The sequence below is a fragment of the Protopterus annectens genome, chromosome 3.part0 (assembly GCF_019279795.1).
Source record: "Protopterus annectens isolate FY-2018-M chromosome 3.part0, PAN1.0, whole genome shotgun sequence".
Lineage (NCBI taxonomy): Eukaryota > Metazoa > Chordata > Ceratodontiformes > Protopteridae > Protopterus > Protopterus annectens.
Genome location: NC_056731.1, coordinates 661,677,095 through 661,698,668, shown reverse-complemented (window position 1 = coordinate 661,698,668; position 21,574 = coordinate 661,677,095). Strand labels below are relative to the sequence as shown.

At 36.8% G+C, this 21,574-nt stretch overlaps 1 protein-coding gene across 1 annotated transcript in view; it reads left to right on the top strand.

Annotated features, from left to right (window-relative positions):
- Positions 1 to 21,307, top strand: part of LOC122796900 (death-associated protein kinase related-like) — a 163,892-nt gene extending 142,585 nt beyond the window's left edge. Inside the window, exons 4-5 of the mRNA XM_044065654.1 lie at positions 13,286 to 13,503; positions 21,231 to 21,307. Of these exons, the coding sequence (XP_043921589.1) occupies positions 13,286 to 13,503; positions 21,231 to 21,307 (295 nt within the window). The remainder of the gene's footprint in view (positions 1 to 13,285; positions 13,504 to 21,230) is intronic.
- Positions 21,308 to 21,574: the final 267 nt, after the last annotated feature.

The window sequence follows — 21,574 nt, the reverse complement described above, 5'->3', positions numbered from 1 at the left end:
CATCCAGACATCAGAGGGGGAACAGAGGAGGGCAAGCCTATACCTCTTCTCTAACAAGCAGCCTGACCAGGCTGTTCCCCCCTCCCTTCTACCCAAATTTGTTCAATCCACTTCCCATAATGGGAAGGGGCAAGCCAAACATCATTTGGTGTACCCATCATCTAGAAAGCACCTTAGAATCCTGTCATAAACCCCTTTGCCATGCCATCACTGAAACTAAATAAAGTAGGATTACTGTGACCCTGTTGTAACACCGGAACAACCACACCAAGAGAGCACATACCCTTTTAGGCTGCTGCCTTCAAAACTGAAATCATGGCTCAAACTGAAAGCATTGACAGCCTATAACCACAACAAAACCACATACTATAACCCCTTGAACTCAAGACGGCACCCAGTCAAACAACTAGTAGCAAATCTCACACCCAAGACCCTGTTAACCATAGAATATCCTATATGTGCAACAACTCCATTATTGTAGGGAACAGTCTAACTCCAACTTTAATGTCCTACCTTAGCTGGCAGAAAACAAGCACCCCTTGTCCTGCAGCTGCCTTATCCTGCAACCAAGCTTCCTTTAAATCTTCTAACTCCCCTGCAACTATGCACCCAGTTTCTAAAACCATCCCAATACAGCCGCCTATCTACCATGCTTCCTAAACCCTAGCTACAAAATTCATCCAGAACCCCAAGTGAAATGATCCTTGTGCTATTCTGTAAAACCTTCACCTGGTACGCAACATTAACACTACTTACTCAAGGGACAAATTTGTCACTCCCAAAGCTACCATCCATTAGGAACAAATGCCACCATCTTGTCAAACACCTCATTGTCCCTTCCCCCACCTAAAGTTCAAACTGGATGAGTGAATACAACCACCCAATTTTCCAAGAAAGCAAAGATTGAACTTCACTGGCTTTCAAGAGCCATAAGGCTGCAGCCTAATAAGTTCCCATGCTCCTATGAATGTTGTGACTCTAGTCATTCCGTGGGATCCCCACACTCCTCAGCACCCCTACCTACCTTTTCCTTACTTGCCCCAAATCACAGCCCAATAATTCGCTCCCACTAATTAAATGCAAAGGTCTAGCATTCCTTACTAAGGTAATACTCAGGCCCACCTTGAGCCCCATTCAAGTGGCAAGAACATCCATCCCATCAAAACATCACCTTTCAAATCCCCTTGTTAAGTCACCGCATGATGCCTTCTGCACTTGAGCAATTTCCGTCAGGAACTGTTGCCCACTTGTGCTCCCCATGTGTAACCTCCTCTCTCACCACTGCTTCCATCATTGGCAAACTTCACTGTGTATCGCCACCAATGGTACTTGGCACACCACCATCTACAAAGAAAAGGAAAAAGTAAACCCTCTAATATGTAAAGAGAAGGCTCCACCTTATACCCACCTATTCCATCTTACAGTCACAGCATTCCAAGACCCCATCTGCAAGAAAGAAAAGACATGTAAATCATCCAAAATACATAACAGACATTCCAAAACATCTTCAAGGACATCCTATCCTGCCAACCCAGGAAGGAATGTACCACCACCACTCACATCTATGACAAAGCAGCTGTAACTGAAGCTATACTTCAAATGACTCTATCAAATACCCAAGAGAAGTTTAACTACCATTCAAGTATGTTAAAACTAAACCCCAAACATGAAGGACCTATCAATATCCGCAACCCGGGTAACCTTGTGATTTCAGACCACATCAATTAGCGCCCTGTATAAGCTAAGCTAACTTATATCATAAAACCATCTGACTAGCTCTTAACCTTCCATCTCCAAATGAGGCACACTAACCAACATAATATGGAACAAAATGGACAATGCAGCAAATCTAATAATAGCTGACTGACAGCTTATAAAATACAATCAGGTAGTATTTTAAATAGTCCTCTTACAAACTTAAAAGGTTGTTAGAACAGATTGTGGTAGCATGTATATTCATAATGGAACTCAGTTTCTGTCTGCTATCTAGATTTAACATTTAACTAATTACATTTCTTAACTGTCTACTCCAACTTAATCTATATTCCCCCATCATACCATTACTTACTAACCTCAGCCCTAGTGTCAGTCTTTATCCTTCCTTGTGTCTGAATTTTCTAGCTTCAGCCTTTAATGATTTACCACTAATTTGTCAGAAAGCCACAATTTTATGACAATGGACCAAATATATAAGGCAGAATTCTGTACAAATGAGAGGTATGATGCACCACATGGCTGTATGGCCAACAGCCAATATCCGCAGCCCTCTAACCATTCGCAAACATGCAGCTAGCATCCAAGAAACCCCCAGTCGTGTGAAATACCCGCCAATGAAGTGTACTCGCTGAGCATCCCCTCCATTTGTCAGCCACCTACAAATTTTTCAAGGAACAACACCCCCCTGAGCAACACGGCAAACCCAGGATGGCACTGATATTTAATAATGTCACCTACAAAATAACACAGAATCTGTGTTTGCTTTCTATGAGTGCAATAATCAGTTTTCTATTAAGAATTTCTTGCAAACAAAATAAAGTCTGCATTTTCGCTTTGCCCTTGATATAAAAGCAATGGACAAAAGGAAAAGAGAAAATCAGAACATTTTATTCTAGACTCCTAGTGCTAGGAAAAAAGGGTCTTATTTCAAAACAGTGCTGGGATCCTAACAAGTGAAATACAACAAACATGGTTAGAAAAGTGTTGACACTGACTCACTAACTTAAAGTATCCAAAATAAATCTGTTCCGTACATGACTGTCATTAGCCAGGAAAGGCAGAGATTTATCAATAATAACTGTAGTAGGGAGGTTGCTTTATTTTAATAAGGGACTCTTTTCTATTTTATTTACTAATTTCTTTTGTGTTGTTCTTTTTAAACCAGTAAATTTTATGTAACACTATTATTTCTTGTAAAATCATGTTTTTGCCACGGCATAAAATAAGTGTTGTATAATATATTGTCTTTACTTTCTACCGTGCACTAACATTGAATCTTATACACCGCTCAGCATAAAAGCGAGCCGGCAGACAGAAACACTCTTTAATCTGTCATCTAAACACCAGCACTTTAGATGTGTGGCCACTCCTTATGCTGTACTGCTGTCTCAGTACTGGAAAATGTAACTAAAACACCTAGTGTATTGATAGCTCACAGAACAAGATGATACTGAAATGCAAGTTAGTTTTTATGGTAGTTTGTACAATCGACCTCATCCTTATCAGCATAACTGATTGAAAGGAGCCCCGTGCATGCGTGGTGACGACTGGTGCTGTACCTTGCTCAAAGACAAGTGAAAAGTCTCATGTAGTTTTGTAGAGATGTTCAGTAACAACATTCTTCTGCACTGCAATGGATCACAGGACACAGCAAGAGGCACCTGTCTCCCCCTAATCAAAATATATACATATTGTCAAAGAATTAGATCATGATTGTCATAGTCACACTTCAGATGTGTTTGCGACAGTGAGCGAAGGCTGCCATCAGCAATGGCACCTCATCTCTGTAGCGACAAGAAACCATTGGGTGCATTTTGCTTTCCCTCAAGCATTGTGCACTCTCATGCTGGCACAGCAGAATGGACTTTACCTGCACAAATCCAGCTCCCCATCTCCCTCACCACAGAAACACTCTGTGTAGCTAAATCTTGGCAGCAGGACCGCCTGCCCCCTTGTTTATCACAATCTACTTAACCCTGTTTTTCTTTTCTTTAACTAAGGACCTCCAATGCCACTCTGCGCATGCACAGCAGTAACCTCTTCCCCCAAGATACCAACAGCCCGCAAAATGGCCAGCGTGGCTCCCCCGGCCCTCAAAACACCAGCGAGATCAACCATGGACAAGGCAGGCCCGCAAAACCACCAGTAGCAGCCGAAAAGGAGCACACCAACCTGTATCCAAGATGGGAGTGTTGACTCAGTGACAGCAGCCATCACTGTACACCCCTACAAGTGTCACCAATGATATGCTCAACCAACTATAACAAGTAGTAATGGGGAAATATAAAGGAACAGGTGCCAAACTTCATGACAGCTAGAACTTTTTTTTTTAAACATACGGCTGTCAGAAATACAAAATTACTCCCAAACAGTCAGTTCACAGCAGTGCCATATTTCAGGTAACCCTATGTCGACACCAACCACCCCACACACACGCAGACTATTGCATCACCTCAGGCATGCCTCACATACTGAGCCTGAAGCCCGCAAAAGAAATTTGCGGTTATGTCAACCTCCCTGACTGCTGAAATTCTGTTTATTACTCTAGTAGAATACTTTTGCAATCATCTCCCTCTGGGTTAGTACCATTAAATACCACTTCATTTAAATATGAAGGAAAAACACATGACCAATCTGCCATTAAATTAAATTGAAAAGGCAGCTAATGAAAGACAGACTGTTCTGTTAAAACCAGAAATGCACCGGTAACTGGGATCATACCAATAACAGGAAATAATTCACTTCACAGCTGAAATACTAAACTAGAAACTCTGATTTGCTACACCAGCCGCCTGGCTCCAACTGAAACAATGGAGCCTAACCGGAGAGCTACCAGCACGCAATTAGACTGGCAGGACTGACCCCAAACACTTAAATATATATATATATATATATATATATATATATATATATATATATATATATATATATATATGTATATATATATATATATATATATATATATATATATATATATATATCAAACCTTGGTGACCACCTGCCCAAACACCCAGGATCAAAACTGTATGGATGTCTAACCATACTGAGTGCAACAGCCCTTTCCATATTCTTTCACTTTCTTTTCATGTCTCCTAACAATGACTGCAATTGCACCACGAGCTGTAGCACATGTGAAATGAGAGCCAACCTGCCATTTTTGTTTTTTTTTACCAAAAGTCAACCCGCCAACAACAAGTCAAGAAGCTCATGAAAACATGAGGCAAACTGTGGACTGTATGCCAACTCCAAACGCACACCTGCTGTCTCCTCCATGGAGAGGATTCTTCCAGCTGTTAATCGGACTATATGTGTGCGCCAACACCCAGACGCTACCAGCAGCCATCTTCGAACATGCATGCACACCAGCACAACCTGGGAGGTACTTCAGCCATGAAAAGCATTCCCACTGTTCTATCTCCCACAAGTGACAAACAAACTCCTCATGAAAATGACTATATCTTATCTATGCTTCATAACGTCCACCACCCCAACCCAAAACAAGCAGCCATCTGACACAAGTTCACTACCTAAAAGTCAAACCACCAGTAAGGCACCCTGGGAGCCAAACAAAGTGACATAGCACTATAATTCCACTGACCTGCAGAACAAAGCCAAGGATAGAAGGGAAAAAAAAAAACACACTTCAGCAGTACCAAAATGCCCAAACCTCATCTAGTGCCAGCATGCTCAAATATTCCCCAAGTCCTACCTGTTCTCTAAAACACCTACAGGTCGTCATGGACGTAAAACCTGCCATAGCAAGTTCACGCCAAAAATTGCTTAACCCAACTACACTAGACTAAACCTCTTAAACCCCTCCCTATCATTATCTCATTTCTTCCCAACCATCCCTGCCTCCACTTAACCCTTTCACCTCCCCAACCCACTAAACTCCCCTTAATATTAACCTAACCCCCCCATGAAGATGTCCCGGGACAACTTAGTTTGTTGCCAAACTTCATTTATTTTGATAGTCATATAGTGTAGGGTATCATCTGAAGTGTCAAAGCATCTAAATTTGGAAATGAATTTAACATTACAGGGACAACAGCTGCATGAAACTATACTAAAATGAAAAAAATGCTGTTTTATTATTATACACATAATAAGGAATTTGACTTGCTTTTCTGGTGGCAGTAACCAAACACAGACAGCTCAAAATAAGAAGCTTTACTTGGCTCCCAAATATAAAATACGGTCTCAGTTTAAACAATTTCAACACATTTTAAAGCAAAGCCAGCAAAGTACTTTTTGGTTTTCTTTCAATCCACAAACAGTTACAAGTCAGTCTCTGGACAGCAAATATTTCTTTCCAGAAAAGAAAAGGTGTCAGAGCTTATTCAATACAGTTAGAGCCTTTTACATTAGGTATACTGACAACCCCAAGTGAAGCAGGCTCCACTCTGGGAATTTGTCATCACATTATAAACACAGCCTAAAAACATTCTTCACAACATGAAGAACTCTCCCTTCTGTCTGCATAGCCACAAGGGAAACTTTTTTCTCTATTTTGTCAAGTAGCACTCAGTAGTTAAACGTTCTCTTTCTTTTTTCAAAGCAAATCTAGCAAATTCCTTGAACCTATTCCAAATTCTACATAAAAAGGTAACACCCAGCAAGGACTGCAGAGCTCACTGCATCACTTATTTTTCTTCTTACTCAACTTCTTCTGCCTGAGCTAACTGAAAAGGCATGGCTGCAATTATTGTGTAGTCTGTGGTTGTTCACTCCCTTGAGTAGCAAGGTTAACCCTTTCATAAGTTCATCTAGTAGGGCCAACTATATATATATATATATATATATATATATATATATATGTGTGTATATATATATATATATATATATATATATATATATATATATATATATATATATGTATATATATATATATATATATATATATATATATATATATATATATATATAAACATACATATATATGCACACACATATGTATATATATATATATATATATATATATATATATATATATGTATATATTTTTTTTTTTATGGTTTCACATTACTATCCCAAAATACTGAAATATTGAAATTCAGAATCCAGAGACTGTAAAGCCGAAAACTGAAAAACCCGAAACCACAAAAGCGTGAAATTCAAATTCCCGACTACCCACATACACACTCCACAAACAAACAACCACACATACACCTTCCTCCCTACACTATAAACCAACAAAACACACACAAACACAACAAAACAAACACAACTGCTAACCCTACATATAAGCAGGGGGACATGTCCTCCTGCACTCCCCATGTGGGGGGCTGTGACCCCCATACACCCCCTACTTATATATACTAACTATGAGGTCACACTAAAAACACAAACACACAAAAAACACCACTACACACGCTACACTCCATTTGCACAAACACACATCACATACGTACAAATATCACCACTCGCAACACTTACACACTCACAATCTTACGTACCTACCCCAACCCACAACTTAAAACTTGAAACACTCCAACACATTAAAATCTCTACCCACATCCCCTAGTAAAACATCACTTACTTGAATCTCCAGCTACATCCACACCGCGGATTCGATATTTACACATTCGTCATTTCCACACTCGGTATTCTGCACTTTCACGCAAGTGCAGTTTCGATACTTCGGTCTCAATCTACTGAAGTTTGATATTTCAGTAGCTCGAGATTCTGAAGTTTAACTATGTATAATATATATATATATATATATATATATATATATATACACCCACACACACACACACACACACACACACACACACACATATATGTGCACAAAATATGTCCCTGTGAGAGAGTTGAATTTCATATCACCTACGTTCATAACAGCAAGCACAAAACTGCAAAACCACATACCACTGAAGTTTCATAATGCTGAAGATGAAAAGATTGCATAGTGCAAGTGGGAAGTTGTCCAAGATCTCTGTACAGCTGGGTTGGGGTTTTGCTTTTTCCCAGTGGTGTTGGTGTATATAATTACCAGGGGGTGTGGATGGAGCAGCCCCCCCTCCACATGAAAGGTACAGGGGGATTGGCCCCATGAAAAAACGGATGTATTCAATATTTTGTGTGTCAGTGTTTCAGCACTTAAATATTGTGTCATTTTGCCCCTTTGGGGTTGCTGTTATGAATGTTGTTGTTCTGAATATTTGACATTCTAATGCAGAACCCCCCCACACACACACAAACACACACACACACAGACAGCAACAGAGCAGTATGCATATCATCAGCTAAATGAACTTAAAATTACTGTTTATATATATATATATATATATATATATATATATATATATATATATATATATATAGTTGTATCTTTCGGCTTTTCCCGGTTAGGGGTCGCCACAGCGGAACTCCAGTCCACTAATGATTGGCAGTAGATTTTTATGTACCGAGTTACCAGCCCTGACGTACAGCCTTCAATGAAGGTACGCCCACTCATGCATGTCTCCACACAGAAGATGCTTTCGCTGAGAATCGAACAGGACAACGTCTTACTGTGAGGCGACAATGCTACCTATATGGGTCTACTTCATATGACCTAAATTTCATTTGACTGAAATTCATTTGACTGAGACCAAAAGACTGAAATTTCAAAAGACTGAAAACTCATTTGACTGACACTCATAACACTGACACATTAAAGTAAAAGGTATATGCCCTTTTCCCCACTGTAGTGCGATCCTGGAGTTAGTATATATGGTTAGGGAGGGTGTGAGGGGCGAAGCCCCCCACATACTTTATACATTTTAAACCATACACATGGATATTTATAACTGCAATGAATAACTCTTTGCAGAAAACAATATTTACCTAAACTATGTAGGGGGCTTCACCCCCCCTCCAAATATATATACTAACTCCAGGATAGCACTACAGTGGGGAAAAGGGCATATACCTTTTACTTTAATGTGTCAGTGTTATGAGTTTCAGTCAAATGAGTTTTCAGTCTTTTGAAATTTCAGTGTTTTGGTCTCAGTGAAATAAATTTCAGTCAAATGAAATTTAGGTCATATGAAGTAGACCCATATATACACATACATTCACGTGTGTGTGTGTGTGTGTGTGTGTGTGTGTGTGTGTGTGTGTGTGTGTGTGTGTGTGTGTGTGTGTATGAGAGTAGATAATATACTAGTAAATCTAAACTGTTTTCACTGTAACATGTTTAGCTTCAGAAGTATATAAATGTATGCATTAAGGTTTTTTTAGGGGTGTGCATGATATGAGAGCATGCCTGGGGATGTTGTCAGATATGAGCCTCAGCATACAGTAAATCTGATTGTCATGTAACTTGATCATGCATTGTCCAGCTTAGAGTTTAACTAACACAGCATGCATCATGTTTGTACCATGTGACACCACACTGTTCCTGTGTGTTGTTTATGGGCTTATACAGCTGGACTAGGCACTGCCACTTTTCCTTCGGTGCTGTGCTTTCATCACCAGAGGGATGTGTACAAAGCAGCACTCTGTCTGTCTGTCTGCCTCTCTTTCATTACTGGACTTTATTGGTGTACTGAATGTAGTGGGATAGCTATAGTGGGTCTGGAGGTTCCCTGGACATAGCGTTGTCCTCATGTTTCCTAATAATTATTATATTCAGCAAGCAGCATGCTACAAACATCTGGAAAATGATGGCAGGGCTGTACTGTAAAACCAACCCCAGATATATTAAGACAGTGAAGCCATGCCTTCAGCATATGGAACATATGCTTAATAATTTTCTGGTTCAAGCATGGTCACTATTATGCTGCTGTTCAGTGATGCTGTGTGCTATGTAGGTTCCTTATGAGCACTGATAACCAGGGATCAGTGGTACCATACATCTTATGAAACACAGCAGAAGCATATGGGAGGGCATGTGTGAATGATGACTCTGTATGTGTGTGTGTGTGTGTGTGTGTGTGTGTGTGTGTGTGTGTGTGTGTGTGTGTGTGTGTGTGTGTGTGTGTATGAGAGTAGATAATATACTAGTAAATCTAAACTGTTTTCACTGTAACATGTTTAGCTTCAGAAGTATATAAATGTATGCATTAAGGTTTTTTAGGGGTGTGCATGATATGAGAGCATGCCTGGGGATGTTGTCAGATATGAGCCTCAGCATACAGTAAATCTGTACCTTGAACACTGTAAGTGTCTTATTACATTTCTAGGTTCATAGGTTCATAGGTTGGTACTAGGCTATCGGCCCTATGGCCTATGCAAGCCTAGGCATAACAATTCCCTGGATATTTCTTCCCACAATATTTACTTCTCTGAACCCCTGTCTAGCAGGGTGACTGAGATGAACCCCGGGGTGAATTTCCTATCTCCCATCCAAGCTTCAAGGTTCCTTTTGAAGAGGGCCATTGAGGCACTCTGCTTGACATTTATGGGCAGTCTATTCCAGAGTATGGGGAGTCTCTGGGTCAGGAACCTATCCCTCCAGCATGTCTTGTTCATTGTGATGACAAGGTTTTGATTCCTGGAGCATGTGGCTCTGATGGATTGGGATTTCTTTAAGTGGAGCAAGTCCAACAGCTCAGGGTTTGACATGGCTTTGTATGTTAAGCAGAGATCACCTCTGAGTAGACGATATGCCACAGAGTATAGCTGGAGTTTTTTAGGCGGTCAGCATATGGCATCTGCTTTAGGCCTGTGATTCTTTTAGTGAGATATTTCTCTGGCCTTTCCAGCTGTTGCAGATGCCTTGTGAGGTACATACCAAACAGGGCATTATACTCTATAATGGGTCTAATGAGGGATGAGTACAGTGGGACAATGACCTCCTTTTTTTCTGGATGAAAAGCCCTTAGTGATGAGGTGTGACACATAGAAGGATTTCCTGACTGTTGTGGTGATGTGGTTATCGAAAGTGAGACCACTGTCCACCTGTGTCCCTAAGTCTCTCATCACACTTTCAATGTTTAATGTCCTGCCACCTATGTGGTAATTCATGGGTACATGTTTTTTTCCAAAGGGGATAACTATGCATTTCTTGGCATTAAGCTTGAGCCCATGGCTCTGGCACCAGGCATCTGTTTCTGTAAGGCCCTTTTGTAGAATATCCACATAATTTGGGGATTCAATAATGGCTCCCAGTTAGCAGATCTGCGAACTTTGTTAGCCAGAGTCCCTTAGTGTTGGCCTGTACTTCAGAGAAGTAGATGCCAAACAAGAGTGGTCCCAGGACTGAACCCTGAGGTACTCCACTTGTCACTTGTCTAGAGCTGGATTTGGAGTTGGCTACTTTTACAGTCTGGGTTCTGTCAGTAAGTCAGTTGGCAACCCATCGAGTGACATAGGGATTTATGCCCATCTTAGTAAGTTTATCTATGATACCAGAGTGGGGGAATCATAGCTAAAATGGGAATCTGTACTTTGCAGTTTGACTTTTACATGTTCTGGTTTATTATTATATTTTTATTGTATTTTAATGTAAAATAGTCTCTCTGCCCATTTTAGCTAATTGATAACTTTACAGGGTTATACATTTTTAACTGTGTAGAATTTTGGTCTGAAATTTTCAGCTGTTAACTCTATGTAATTCCTCAACTGACTGCTGACAAGTAATTGAGCATGGATGAGCAGACTAACATTTCAGTGGCATGGAGCATCATAAGCATGCGTACTGCTTTCCAGGTAACACAGCCTCAAAAATATTCACAAGAGCAATAATTTTGGTAGAAACTCCAAGAACTGAAAGAGACACACACACACACACTCGTACACATATGTAGCCAGTCATTTAGCTGATGATATGCATACTGCTTTATTGCTATGGTGACTTCATGTTATCTCCTTCCTGTCTCCTACTATGATGCTTCATTTTCTGTTGGCGGAGTTTTTGCTTTCCGTTTCTTCATGATATTTTTTTACCTTATTGCATGTATATTATTCTTCTCAAACAGATAATATACTTAAATTTGAGGTTTTAGTGCTTTTGTTATTTAAATTGTATTTAATTTATGCCAAAGTTCTGATTCCTGTTTATTATTATTATTATTATTATTATTATTATTATTATTATTATCAGTGTAGACTTAGTTGAGGATGTGTACTTCCAGATGTTGATGTTATTTTTAATAGATTTAGTATTTTTTTTTTCCATTTTTGGATTTTACACTAGGCCAAACAAGAGACAAAATGACAGTAAAGTAGACTGTTGAGATTGTATTGCTTCTATTACGCAACAAATCCAGAATTTCCAAAAAGGGAATACATAGCAAGAGCAAGAAAGAAATTAGGCAAAAGAAAATTAGTTGCACATAAAAAAGCTGTTAAAATCTACATATAAAAATGTAAGGTTTTAAATAGAATAGACCAGATCAAAACAATGCATAGATAAAGAAATATTGGGTAGTCTGAATTACAATGTAGCTGAGGATGTGCTACAAGTGAAAGAGCAACACGAAAAAAGAGGCTATCAAATGCATAAAAAAGGAAGCATGGGGTTGGAAAAGAAAAAGAAATCTGATATGGTGTAACATGTGTGTAGAAAACAAGACTGCACTAACCAACATGACCACTGCAGCTCTAAAAATATTTGAAGATATATACAGGCAAAAACACCCACAAATAATATTTTTTCAAAGGAAAGAGCTAAAACACAAAAGTGGAATGTAGTGGTAAAGAACACATTTAGTGAGACAGAAAAGCAGCAGATAGAAACTGAGGTGATAGACTAATTATAAAATGAAGGGTTTAGTATTTACACTCTAATACAGGCAATATCACAGCATGAGTCAATGAATCCACATGAAATGATATGCAGAATAGGATACTTTACAGAGGCTATGCCACAGAGCAAAATATTAGAGCCTCCTTTAGGAGACCTGGTTGAAATTCCCATTAGGATTGCACAGCAAGAGGAAGGGGCCCTGCTCAGCTGAGAAGAGAATGATCTGCAGGAAGACCTGTTTGATTTAATAGAAATGGTCAGGTATAATGAGACAGATGAGAGAATGAGGCTACAGCAAGTGAATAACACCCTTACTGTGTCCTAGACTTTAAACTGAGATTCTTCCTAGCAATAATTATTTTAGATAGTCCAGTGCATTCATCCCTCCAAAAAAGTCTTTATTCCCCTTGATTACTACTGGCATGCCAGCATGGCTCATACTTATTTTGACAAAACAAAGTACTTTGCAACACCTTAATGGCTTGTCTTGTCTGCTAGTATGCTTTATTTGATGAATACAGAAGTAAAAAATATGATAAGACATTATTGAATTAAATAAAATGTTGTCCTTTATCTCATAGCTGGCTATGGAAATAACCATTTAACAGAGATAACTTTTTATAGAATTTTGTATAAAGGGATTTTACAATCCAAGACTGTGTTTTTCAGGTTAGAGCTTTTCAGTTTAATGTCACTTGATAAATGGTAATAAAATGTGTAATAGTAGTAGTAGTTATACAAGAAATCCCTTTCAAGTTAACTTTTTGCTAGCTAACTGTTGCTTTCATGTACATAGCTGTAAATTTAACTTCACCCCCTTCAAATTACTTAGTTAACTCTTGTTTTGATGTATACAGTTCTAAGTTTAACTCTGGTAAACATTAATTTCAGCTACCCACTGTTATCACCACCTCCAAAGAGCAGTACAGATTTCCGATGGTTCAATAATGAAGAAAACGGGCGAACACCATATAATGCAAAAAAGCATATGGGACATCACCACCACCATCATCATTACCACCATAATCACCACAGTAATTATGGGGTGATTGTTTCTGAAAGAAAGGAACCAATTTCAGCAGTACCAAATATGATCAGTAAATCGCCAAGTGAGTATTTATTTATTTGTATTTGTTTACTGAGGTAGTATACTGATCAATATTGACCAATTTCAGGCTCAGCTCGGGAATGAGTATGAACATATACTGATGTTTTATATTTGAGATAAGTTTTGTTTCAGCATTTATGATACAAAATCATTCTTTCTCAACATTTAACTGATCTTAGCCTGAAATAATATTAGTGATAACTCAGATGAGCCTAAATTTTTTGCTTTAGTTGAGATGTTTACATTTTGGATTATAAGTTTGTTTATTCATCGACTTCAATGGTGGAGATTAGTACTACAAGAACTATTCCTCTTCTAATATTTGTATGTTGTCATTAATAAACAAATGAGTGTTTACACTAGCTATTCCTTCATATCCCTGTAACTTATATTTCTGAAGTACTTGCTCTTTTTTTGCAATTTTGAATTTTTAGATAATGTAATATACGGTAGTGGTAGGCTATTTGTAGCTCGCCAAATAGAGTACTTCCAAATATATATATATATATATATATATATATATATATATATATATATATACTAATAATTTTTAAAATGTACTAACCATGTTGGATTGGATTCAATTATCATTTTTAGCTATTTTTTTAGTAATCAGTTTAACAATGATCATTCATTTTTTTCATTTTTAAGTCTTTTTATTAATAATCTTTATGACACAGAAGAGTTTAGACATCATTCATGTATGACCAGTACATTTCATACAGAAATAATAATAAAACATTCAATTGAAATATGAACCATAATAAATTAAGGTTACAATATTCACATTAGTTGATACCTGATAACAGAGAAAGTTATTATGTATTATAATTATATATGGAACATTCCCAATGCCTTAGAATGTAAAATATATTTGCAAAAACATTTAATTTAGAGGCATGTTTAACAGCATTCCATGAAGGTTGAAAAGTTAAAAAATATGTACAATCGTGTTAAGTAGCAGTTCTCACAGTGCTATTCCTTTCTGATTGCCCCTATATCTTCCTTCCATAATTATGACTCTTTATAACAAGAAAGCATTGCAATCCTGCATTTGATAATAAACTGTCTATAAATAATCATGTACACATTTAAATAAATCATACTTTATATAAATATACATAACATTTCTGCTTACTAATATATTCATTCCTAAGGATAACTTTCTTTTTTTGAATATTTTTTTCTGTATGCTTAAATATAGTATTATCTCTTTATTCATATCTACTGTCTAGTCTGAAATGTTCAGTAAACTCTTTTTTCCCATTTCTATTGAAAATGCAATGAAGTTCAATAAATATTGGATAAATAAAAACTGAAATAACCAAAAACAGCCTCGTTGAGTGAAAAAATAAAGCCTCAGAGAGGATTAATGTAGCAGACTAGCGTTTATTAAATTAAAGTAAAAAAGCAATAACGAAGTTGAAATTACGTTTTCGTTTATACAACTTCATCAGATGTGGTCTAAGACACAAATCATCATTTTAAATATCCAAAAACAAATGACATCACAAATTTTGAATTGGTCAAAGATAATTTAGGCTTTTTAACCATTGATATTTTTGGTTTATTTACATGTATACCCCACCATGAAGGTTTGTTTTTATTGGAAGAAATCATTTATGAAGATGGGACATTGTGAAGGGATGAGTGTACCTTGATAATGCATTTAACTGAATTGGTATTACAATACAACTACATTCATTTTAATGGTGATTCTTTTCACCAAATAAAAGGTGTGGCTATGAGTGCAGTTTGTGCACCCACATATGCAAACCTAGTTTTCGCCAAATTGGAGGAAAAATATATTTTAGACTCCATATATAAAAATAGTTGGAGTATGTATAAGAGATTCTTGGATGATATATGCATTCTTTGGACTGGGTTAGAGGATGAAGTACAAGGTTTTATTGAATTTTTACATAACAGCACAGAATTTTTAAAGTTCACTTATAATTATTCCCCTGATACGTTACAATATCTTGATGTGGAAGTTTATAAAAAAACAACACTTTTCATTCTAAGATATTTAGGTAAAAAACACACTGCAATGCATATTTCCATTTTAATAGTGCCCATCCCCCTTATTTTAAAGAAAATATTGTCACAAGACAATTTATTAGAGCTAGTCGAATGACTTCTAATAATAAAGATTTTGCTGATGAAATTTTATTGCTTAAGCAAATGTTTCAGGATAGAGGTTACCCCGATAGCCTATTGATGAAAATAGAGACTGAAGTTAAGAATGAGAGGAATGGAAGGCATAAGCCTATTCTAGGTCAAGACGATTTATTAAAACATTTTAAATGCAGCAGTGAGACAAATGGTTTTCTTAATTCCTTAATATTGGAATATAATGGTGGATCAGGATTAGTTAGATACATTTTTAATAAAGAATGGAATACATTTATGCTTCTTACTGATCTAAATATATTAAAAAAAGGAGAAAATAAAAGTGGTATACAAAAATGCAAGAAATCTGAAAGACTATATAAACATAATAAGACTAATGTGAGTAGCAATAACAAGAGACATTGTACTTTTAAATGTGGCTGATTTTCTCAGTGTGAATTTGTTATTAATAAAGAAAGTATTTTTTAGAAAGTAGAAATACTACTTTAAATAGTTTGTTTTATAATAATTGTGAGACTAGTGGCCTAGTATACTTAGCACTATGTCAAGTCTGTCAGGCTTTCTATATAGTAAAGACAGAGAGAAAGCTTAAAAGGAGAATCTATGAACATATGTATGATATACCGACTAAGAAGGACAGTAATGCTTTGTATAAACATTCATTGGAATGTTTTGGGGCGTACTACAGACTTTTTGTGCTGGAAAAAATTAGTATGGCTAAAAGAGGGGGCATGTGGGAAGAAACCATCAAATATAGAGAATTGTGGTGGCAATTGACCTTGGAATCCAACAGGAAACCAGGTTTAAATGAACATATTTCTTTTGCCCCACTTTTAAAATTGAGAGTGGCTAAATTATAAGTACTGTATTTTTTCTCTCCTTTATTTTGCACATAGCACTTTATTTATTCATTAGTGCAGGAGATATGTGTTTTTTTAAAAGACATGTTTTTAAGTATCATTTTATTATATTTTCAGTTGTGCCTTGAAGTTGAATCCTTTACAAGCAATTTTATACTATTTGATCTGTTTTTAAAGGGTTGTGTTAAAATATGATTCTGTGGATTTTAGAAGTTAGAGGGAAAACATTTGCCTAATTTTTACTGGTTGATTAATTTGTGATGTCATTTGTTTTTGGATATTTAAAACAATGATTTGTGTCTCAGCCCACATCTGATGAAGTTGTATAAACGAAAATGGAATTTCAACTTCGTTAATGCTTTTTTACTTTAATTTAATAAACGCTAGTCTGCTACATTAATCCTTTCTGGGGCTTTATTGTTTCACTCAATGAGGCTGTTTTTTGGTTATTTTATTTGGTTTTGGCTACCTCATTTTGTCTTATTTTGGATTATAAATAAAAACTGCTAATTTATATCTGTTATTAAACTCATCCTCAGCTGTTCATAAACATCGTGTGTAGATACATAAATACAGCTGTGCACTGTATTTACTATGCCACTGGCTATTTCTGAAATTCACGTAGACATGAATCATGGTGAGTCCCCAGGAGCATACATTCCCATCCTGGTATCTTGAATGGCAAACACAGGAGCATCTGGAACACTAAAGTTTTTTTTTTTTTCCAAGAGTAAATAAGTGTGTACATTTTTTATAACAACAGAGAAAATAAGATAACAACGAGGATCTCTATCATTAGTAATGATTGTAGTATATACCTGTTTAAAATTCAAACAAATTAATAGTTTGAATATGCAGTATGTAAAATATCAGTAACCAACAACAAAGATGTATTGGATTTGGATATTAAAGCATATTGCTCTCATATGTGCATTATTTGCAGAAATTATTTTACAAAGCATATTCAATTAGCAGCAGTGCTTTTGGTATAGACATATTTTGTAAGGCGGATATTCTTGGAATTTCAGAAATGTTCTCTTTTTTGTGTGTTTCTTTTCTCCACCTTGCCACTAAGCCTCACACTCATTCATTCTCCAGAAGTGGGGATTCTCTTAACTGGATAAGTCAAGAACCATTTGGGGAAGTTAATATTCAGGCAGAAATTGGAGAATTTGTGCCCTCACTAGCAGTCCATCTATGAGAACATTTTTTTCTGTGTGAGACTAGGTTGTAACCCATTTCTTGACTTGGGGATGGGCTAAACTTCATCACTACATGGAGTCACACTGATTTCCCCCTCTGAGTGTATGCTTCATGGCACTAAATAATAAGGGATAGCACTACAGAGTGACTTGTTGAGCCATAGCCACAGCCCTATGATGCTGACTACATCATTACACCTTATCTGAGCAATTTTGACTGTACTCATCTTACTCTATCCTGTCAACTTCACAGGGTGGGTCCAACCATCCTTCCTCACCAGTCCTAACAAGTGCTTAAGCTACAAATTGAGCTCAGGTAATTAGAGCAGTAGTTAGGGCTTTATCAGTCTACACCACTGGCTTTATTTCAGACATGCTGTTATGCCTACAGCCTTTTTAGTGATGAGATGGGAGAGCTTTATTTATTTATTCCTTATATTTTCAGTATTTGCTACATTTCAATGTATATATGGAGAACAGGCCATGTGAAAAAATATGTCCAAAGAGTTAAATATACCAGCAGACAAAAGACCCTCAAATGAGGGATCCTGTATTGGACTAAAGGATGCAACTCTATGCACTGCAAATGAGGGAGCAAAATCTACATAGTGGCACACTTGCACAGTTCCTGTTTGTTTGCACAGATGTGTGAAGTCATAAAGGTCTTCTACTCCTTTCCTGTACTTGCAGTGTAGGGAACATTAACACTGCATGCTGCTGAGAGGATTCAGCATCATGGCAGCCCTGACTGGCTGGCATTTTGGAGTATCAGTGCTGTACAGTGTGCTGTGTGGTTTTCAAAGTAGGTTTGTTTGTACCACACAGGAATGTAGCAATAATGTGTTGGTGGTCTGATGTTCTGCAATGATGGTGCTCATGTATATACTGCTGAGCAGCACATAAGCATAAGAGGGCAACCTGGGATCTCTGTCTCAAATTTTATATACATGGTTCACAGTTGAGTTGCCATAACTTGTTGCTGTGGTGGCAACAGTTCCATGAAGATACCCTGCTTTGTGAATTTCAGTCAGTAATCAGGTGGTCATTTACGTACTTATTGAACACCAGGGTTTTACAGGTATTCAGCAACATATGCCTGCATGTTGAGATGTCTGATTTGGATCTATGTGTAGCAGAGAGTATGATACACATCTGTTGTGGTCACCCTCTTTTTTTGCATCTGTTCAGCAATATTAAAGCTGATATCAAGGGACTATGGCTAACCACGTTTGCTGATGTTTCAAATTGGGGGTGGAGGTGAGTGTGAGGCATTAGATATCATATTGATGCTCAAATTCTGTAGCAAATGCTGGACTAAACAAGTGTTTGGTGTTAATCACAGGTTTATCCTCAACTCAAAGAACTGTAGTATAGTTTAAACTAGAAAGTCCAGCACCACAACCACCACAGACCATTATTTAATTTATGGATAGGATAAACATCCCTATATATCCACACAGTGTTTTCTAAGCTATCCCTCACCTTATCTAAGGATACTATACTGACAAATTGCATCTACAGTATGTGTCACTGTCATCTTTTGCCCTAAACCACTTACTTACTTTTTCTTTTTCCTTACCACTTTCCACTTTATTTTCATTGTGCACAATTTCCCTTCAAAATATCCTTCTTCACTACCTTGATTTTAATCTTCCCTATTATTTCATTAACTTTCTCATCACAGCCCTTCTGCATCTTCCTTTACCCAGCATTAACCATACACAAACACCTTACAGCTTCTTTTCACAATGATAATATGTCTTCATACTCAACCATCCCCAACCATCCTAAACCATCCTAAACTAATTTTCTACTACTTATTACTTCTAACAAATGCAATATATACTGTGGAATTTTCATTTTTGTACTACATAATGTAACATCTAAATTTGTTCTTAAAACTTGCTTAGAACTGTATAATTGCCAAGAGTGTAACATGGAGCTTTTCTCCCAGGGCCTCCGCTGAAAATGGACCTGTGTCCAGTCGGACCCTCCCGGTTAACAAATGTAAAATAAAATAAAAAATAAATAATTAAGCATATCTACTAATTATCCATTTCAGCCTCTACCACATCCAATGCAAGATCTAACTACTTTCTGTGTTGGCACTACTACCTATTTCTGTGGCATTGCCTCTCAGTCTTGTCTTTTTACTTTGTTTCTTCTGCACACTGCTGCATAGCTATCACTTCACCTAACACTTTGCTTAAATACATTTTCCTCAAACCTCACTTCTTAAATCATGCTCTCATAAAAGAATTTCCCTTTTCTTTCCTTCCACTTTCTTTGGTTTGAACCATTGTTGTACTCATTTATCAGATTTTATTTGTGACCCACACAAAAATGTATCTATTTATACATACGGTTGTCTTTTGTAAAAATTCTGTGTTTTACTGTATGCTCTATTTGCCTTCATTCTGTTAAACTACTTAAAGTAATTGTAATTTTTCAGATCTGCTTTTTGAACCTTTTGTACAGGCATTACACTTGGAGCTTTTCTCCCTGGGCCTCAACTGAAAAGGAGCAGAAAACACAACACCTATGTCATCACTAGAAACTCCTTCTACCATGCACAACATATCCTTTGTGGTATCTCTTCAAAGTCCAAAGAAGTTGTAATCATACTTTATTCTTCTTATTAGGTCCATTGTTGAATATAAAGCTGTCTCAAGTATGAACTTCACTAATCAAACAAACCAACTGAGTAGGATGCAATATTTCCTAACAAAATTATCTCAGGTCTTAGTACCCTTAGCTACTCTGAGAGACTAAAAATCATATTCTTCTAGGCTTTCTCGTATAGGTTCCTGCACAATTTCAGCTCTTTCGCCTAAATTGAACTGGTGGTAAAGCAGACACCAATTCAAGAGACCTAAACCTATATCACTACATTGACAATACTAGTTGTCATGACAGGTAGCCATCTAAATAGGTCTAGTAATCCCAAAGTGCATAAGCAATGTAAATATAAAGGAAATGTTAAAAAAAATCCACTTCAGGGTGGATTCTAGAAGGATTCTAGAAACAGATATACAGTTAGAAATAAAGCAGTAAGCAATGAGAGTGGTATGTGGTTAGAGAAGCTCATCAGTAAATGTAAGGATATTACTTTCAAGCTAGATATTGCTGATGAATGTAATATTTTTTCTGACTCTAAATATAAACACTGAAATTACTAGTTACACACACACACAAACACACACACACAGATATATATATATAAATATAGAGAATTATCACTTAACACGTAGGCAAACATTTATATAAAAGAAAATAAACAATGTTAATATTTTCACAGTAATAAACATTATACATCACATATTTATTTTTATAAAATTATAAAATGAATCAATCCAATATTATGTAAATTGCTCAATTCCTGTCTTCCTGTAAACCTCACTCTTCCTCCAAAACATTATTCTGCATATATTGTTCCCACAATTTTCATTTTTTTCTATGCAATTTGCTCCTACCCTTGTCTAAAATTTCCACTTTTAGTTCTTTTAACTCTGTTACATGATTCATTATTTCAGGTACAGTTGATTTACACTTTGAATTCCATTTTCTAGTAATTGCTTTTTTGGCAGAAACCAGAATTAAGCTTAACTAACAAAACCTTACTATATCTAGGCAATTCCATTCTTATATCCCAGCTCAAAAAAAAAAAAAATAATTTCCTTAGTTGCACCCATTTGCTCACCTTCACCCAATAGTTCTGACAGAGTACTCTGTGGGAAATTTTTAAAGTCTGCCAACTCATTACACTCCCAAAACATATGCTGCTAGTTACCTGTTTCTTCCAAATCATATGTCCAACATTTTGCCATCTACCTGAGGAAAAATTATTTGTAGTCTGCTTGCGGTATAAAAATACCTA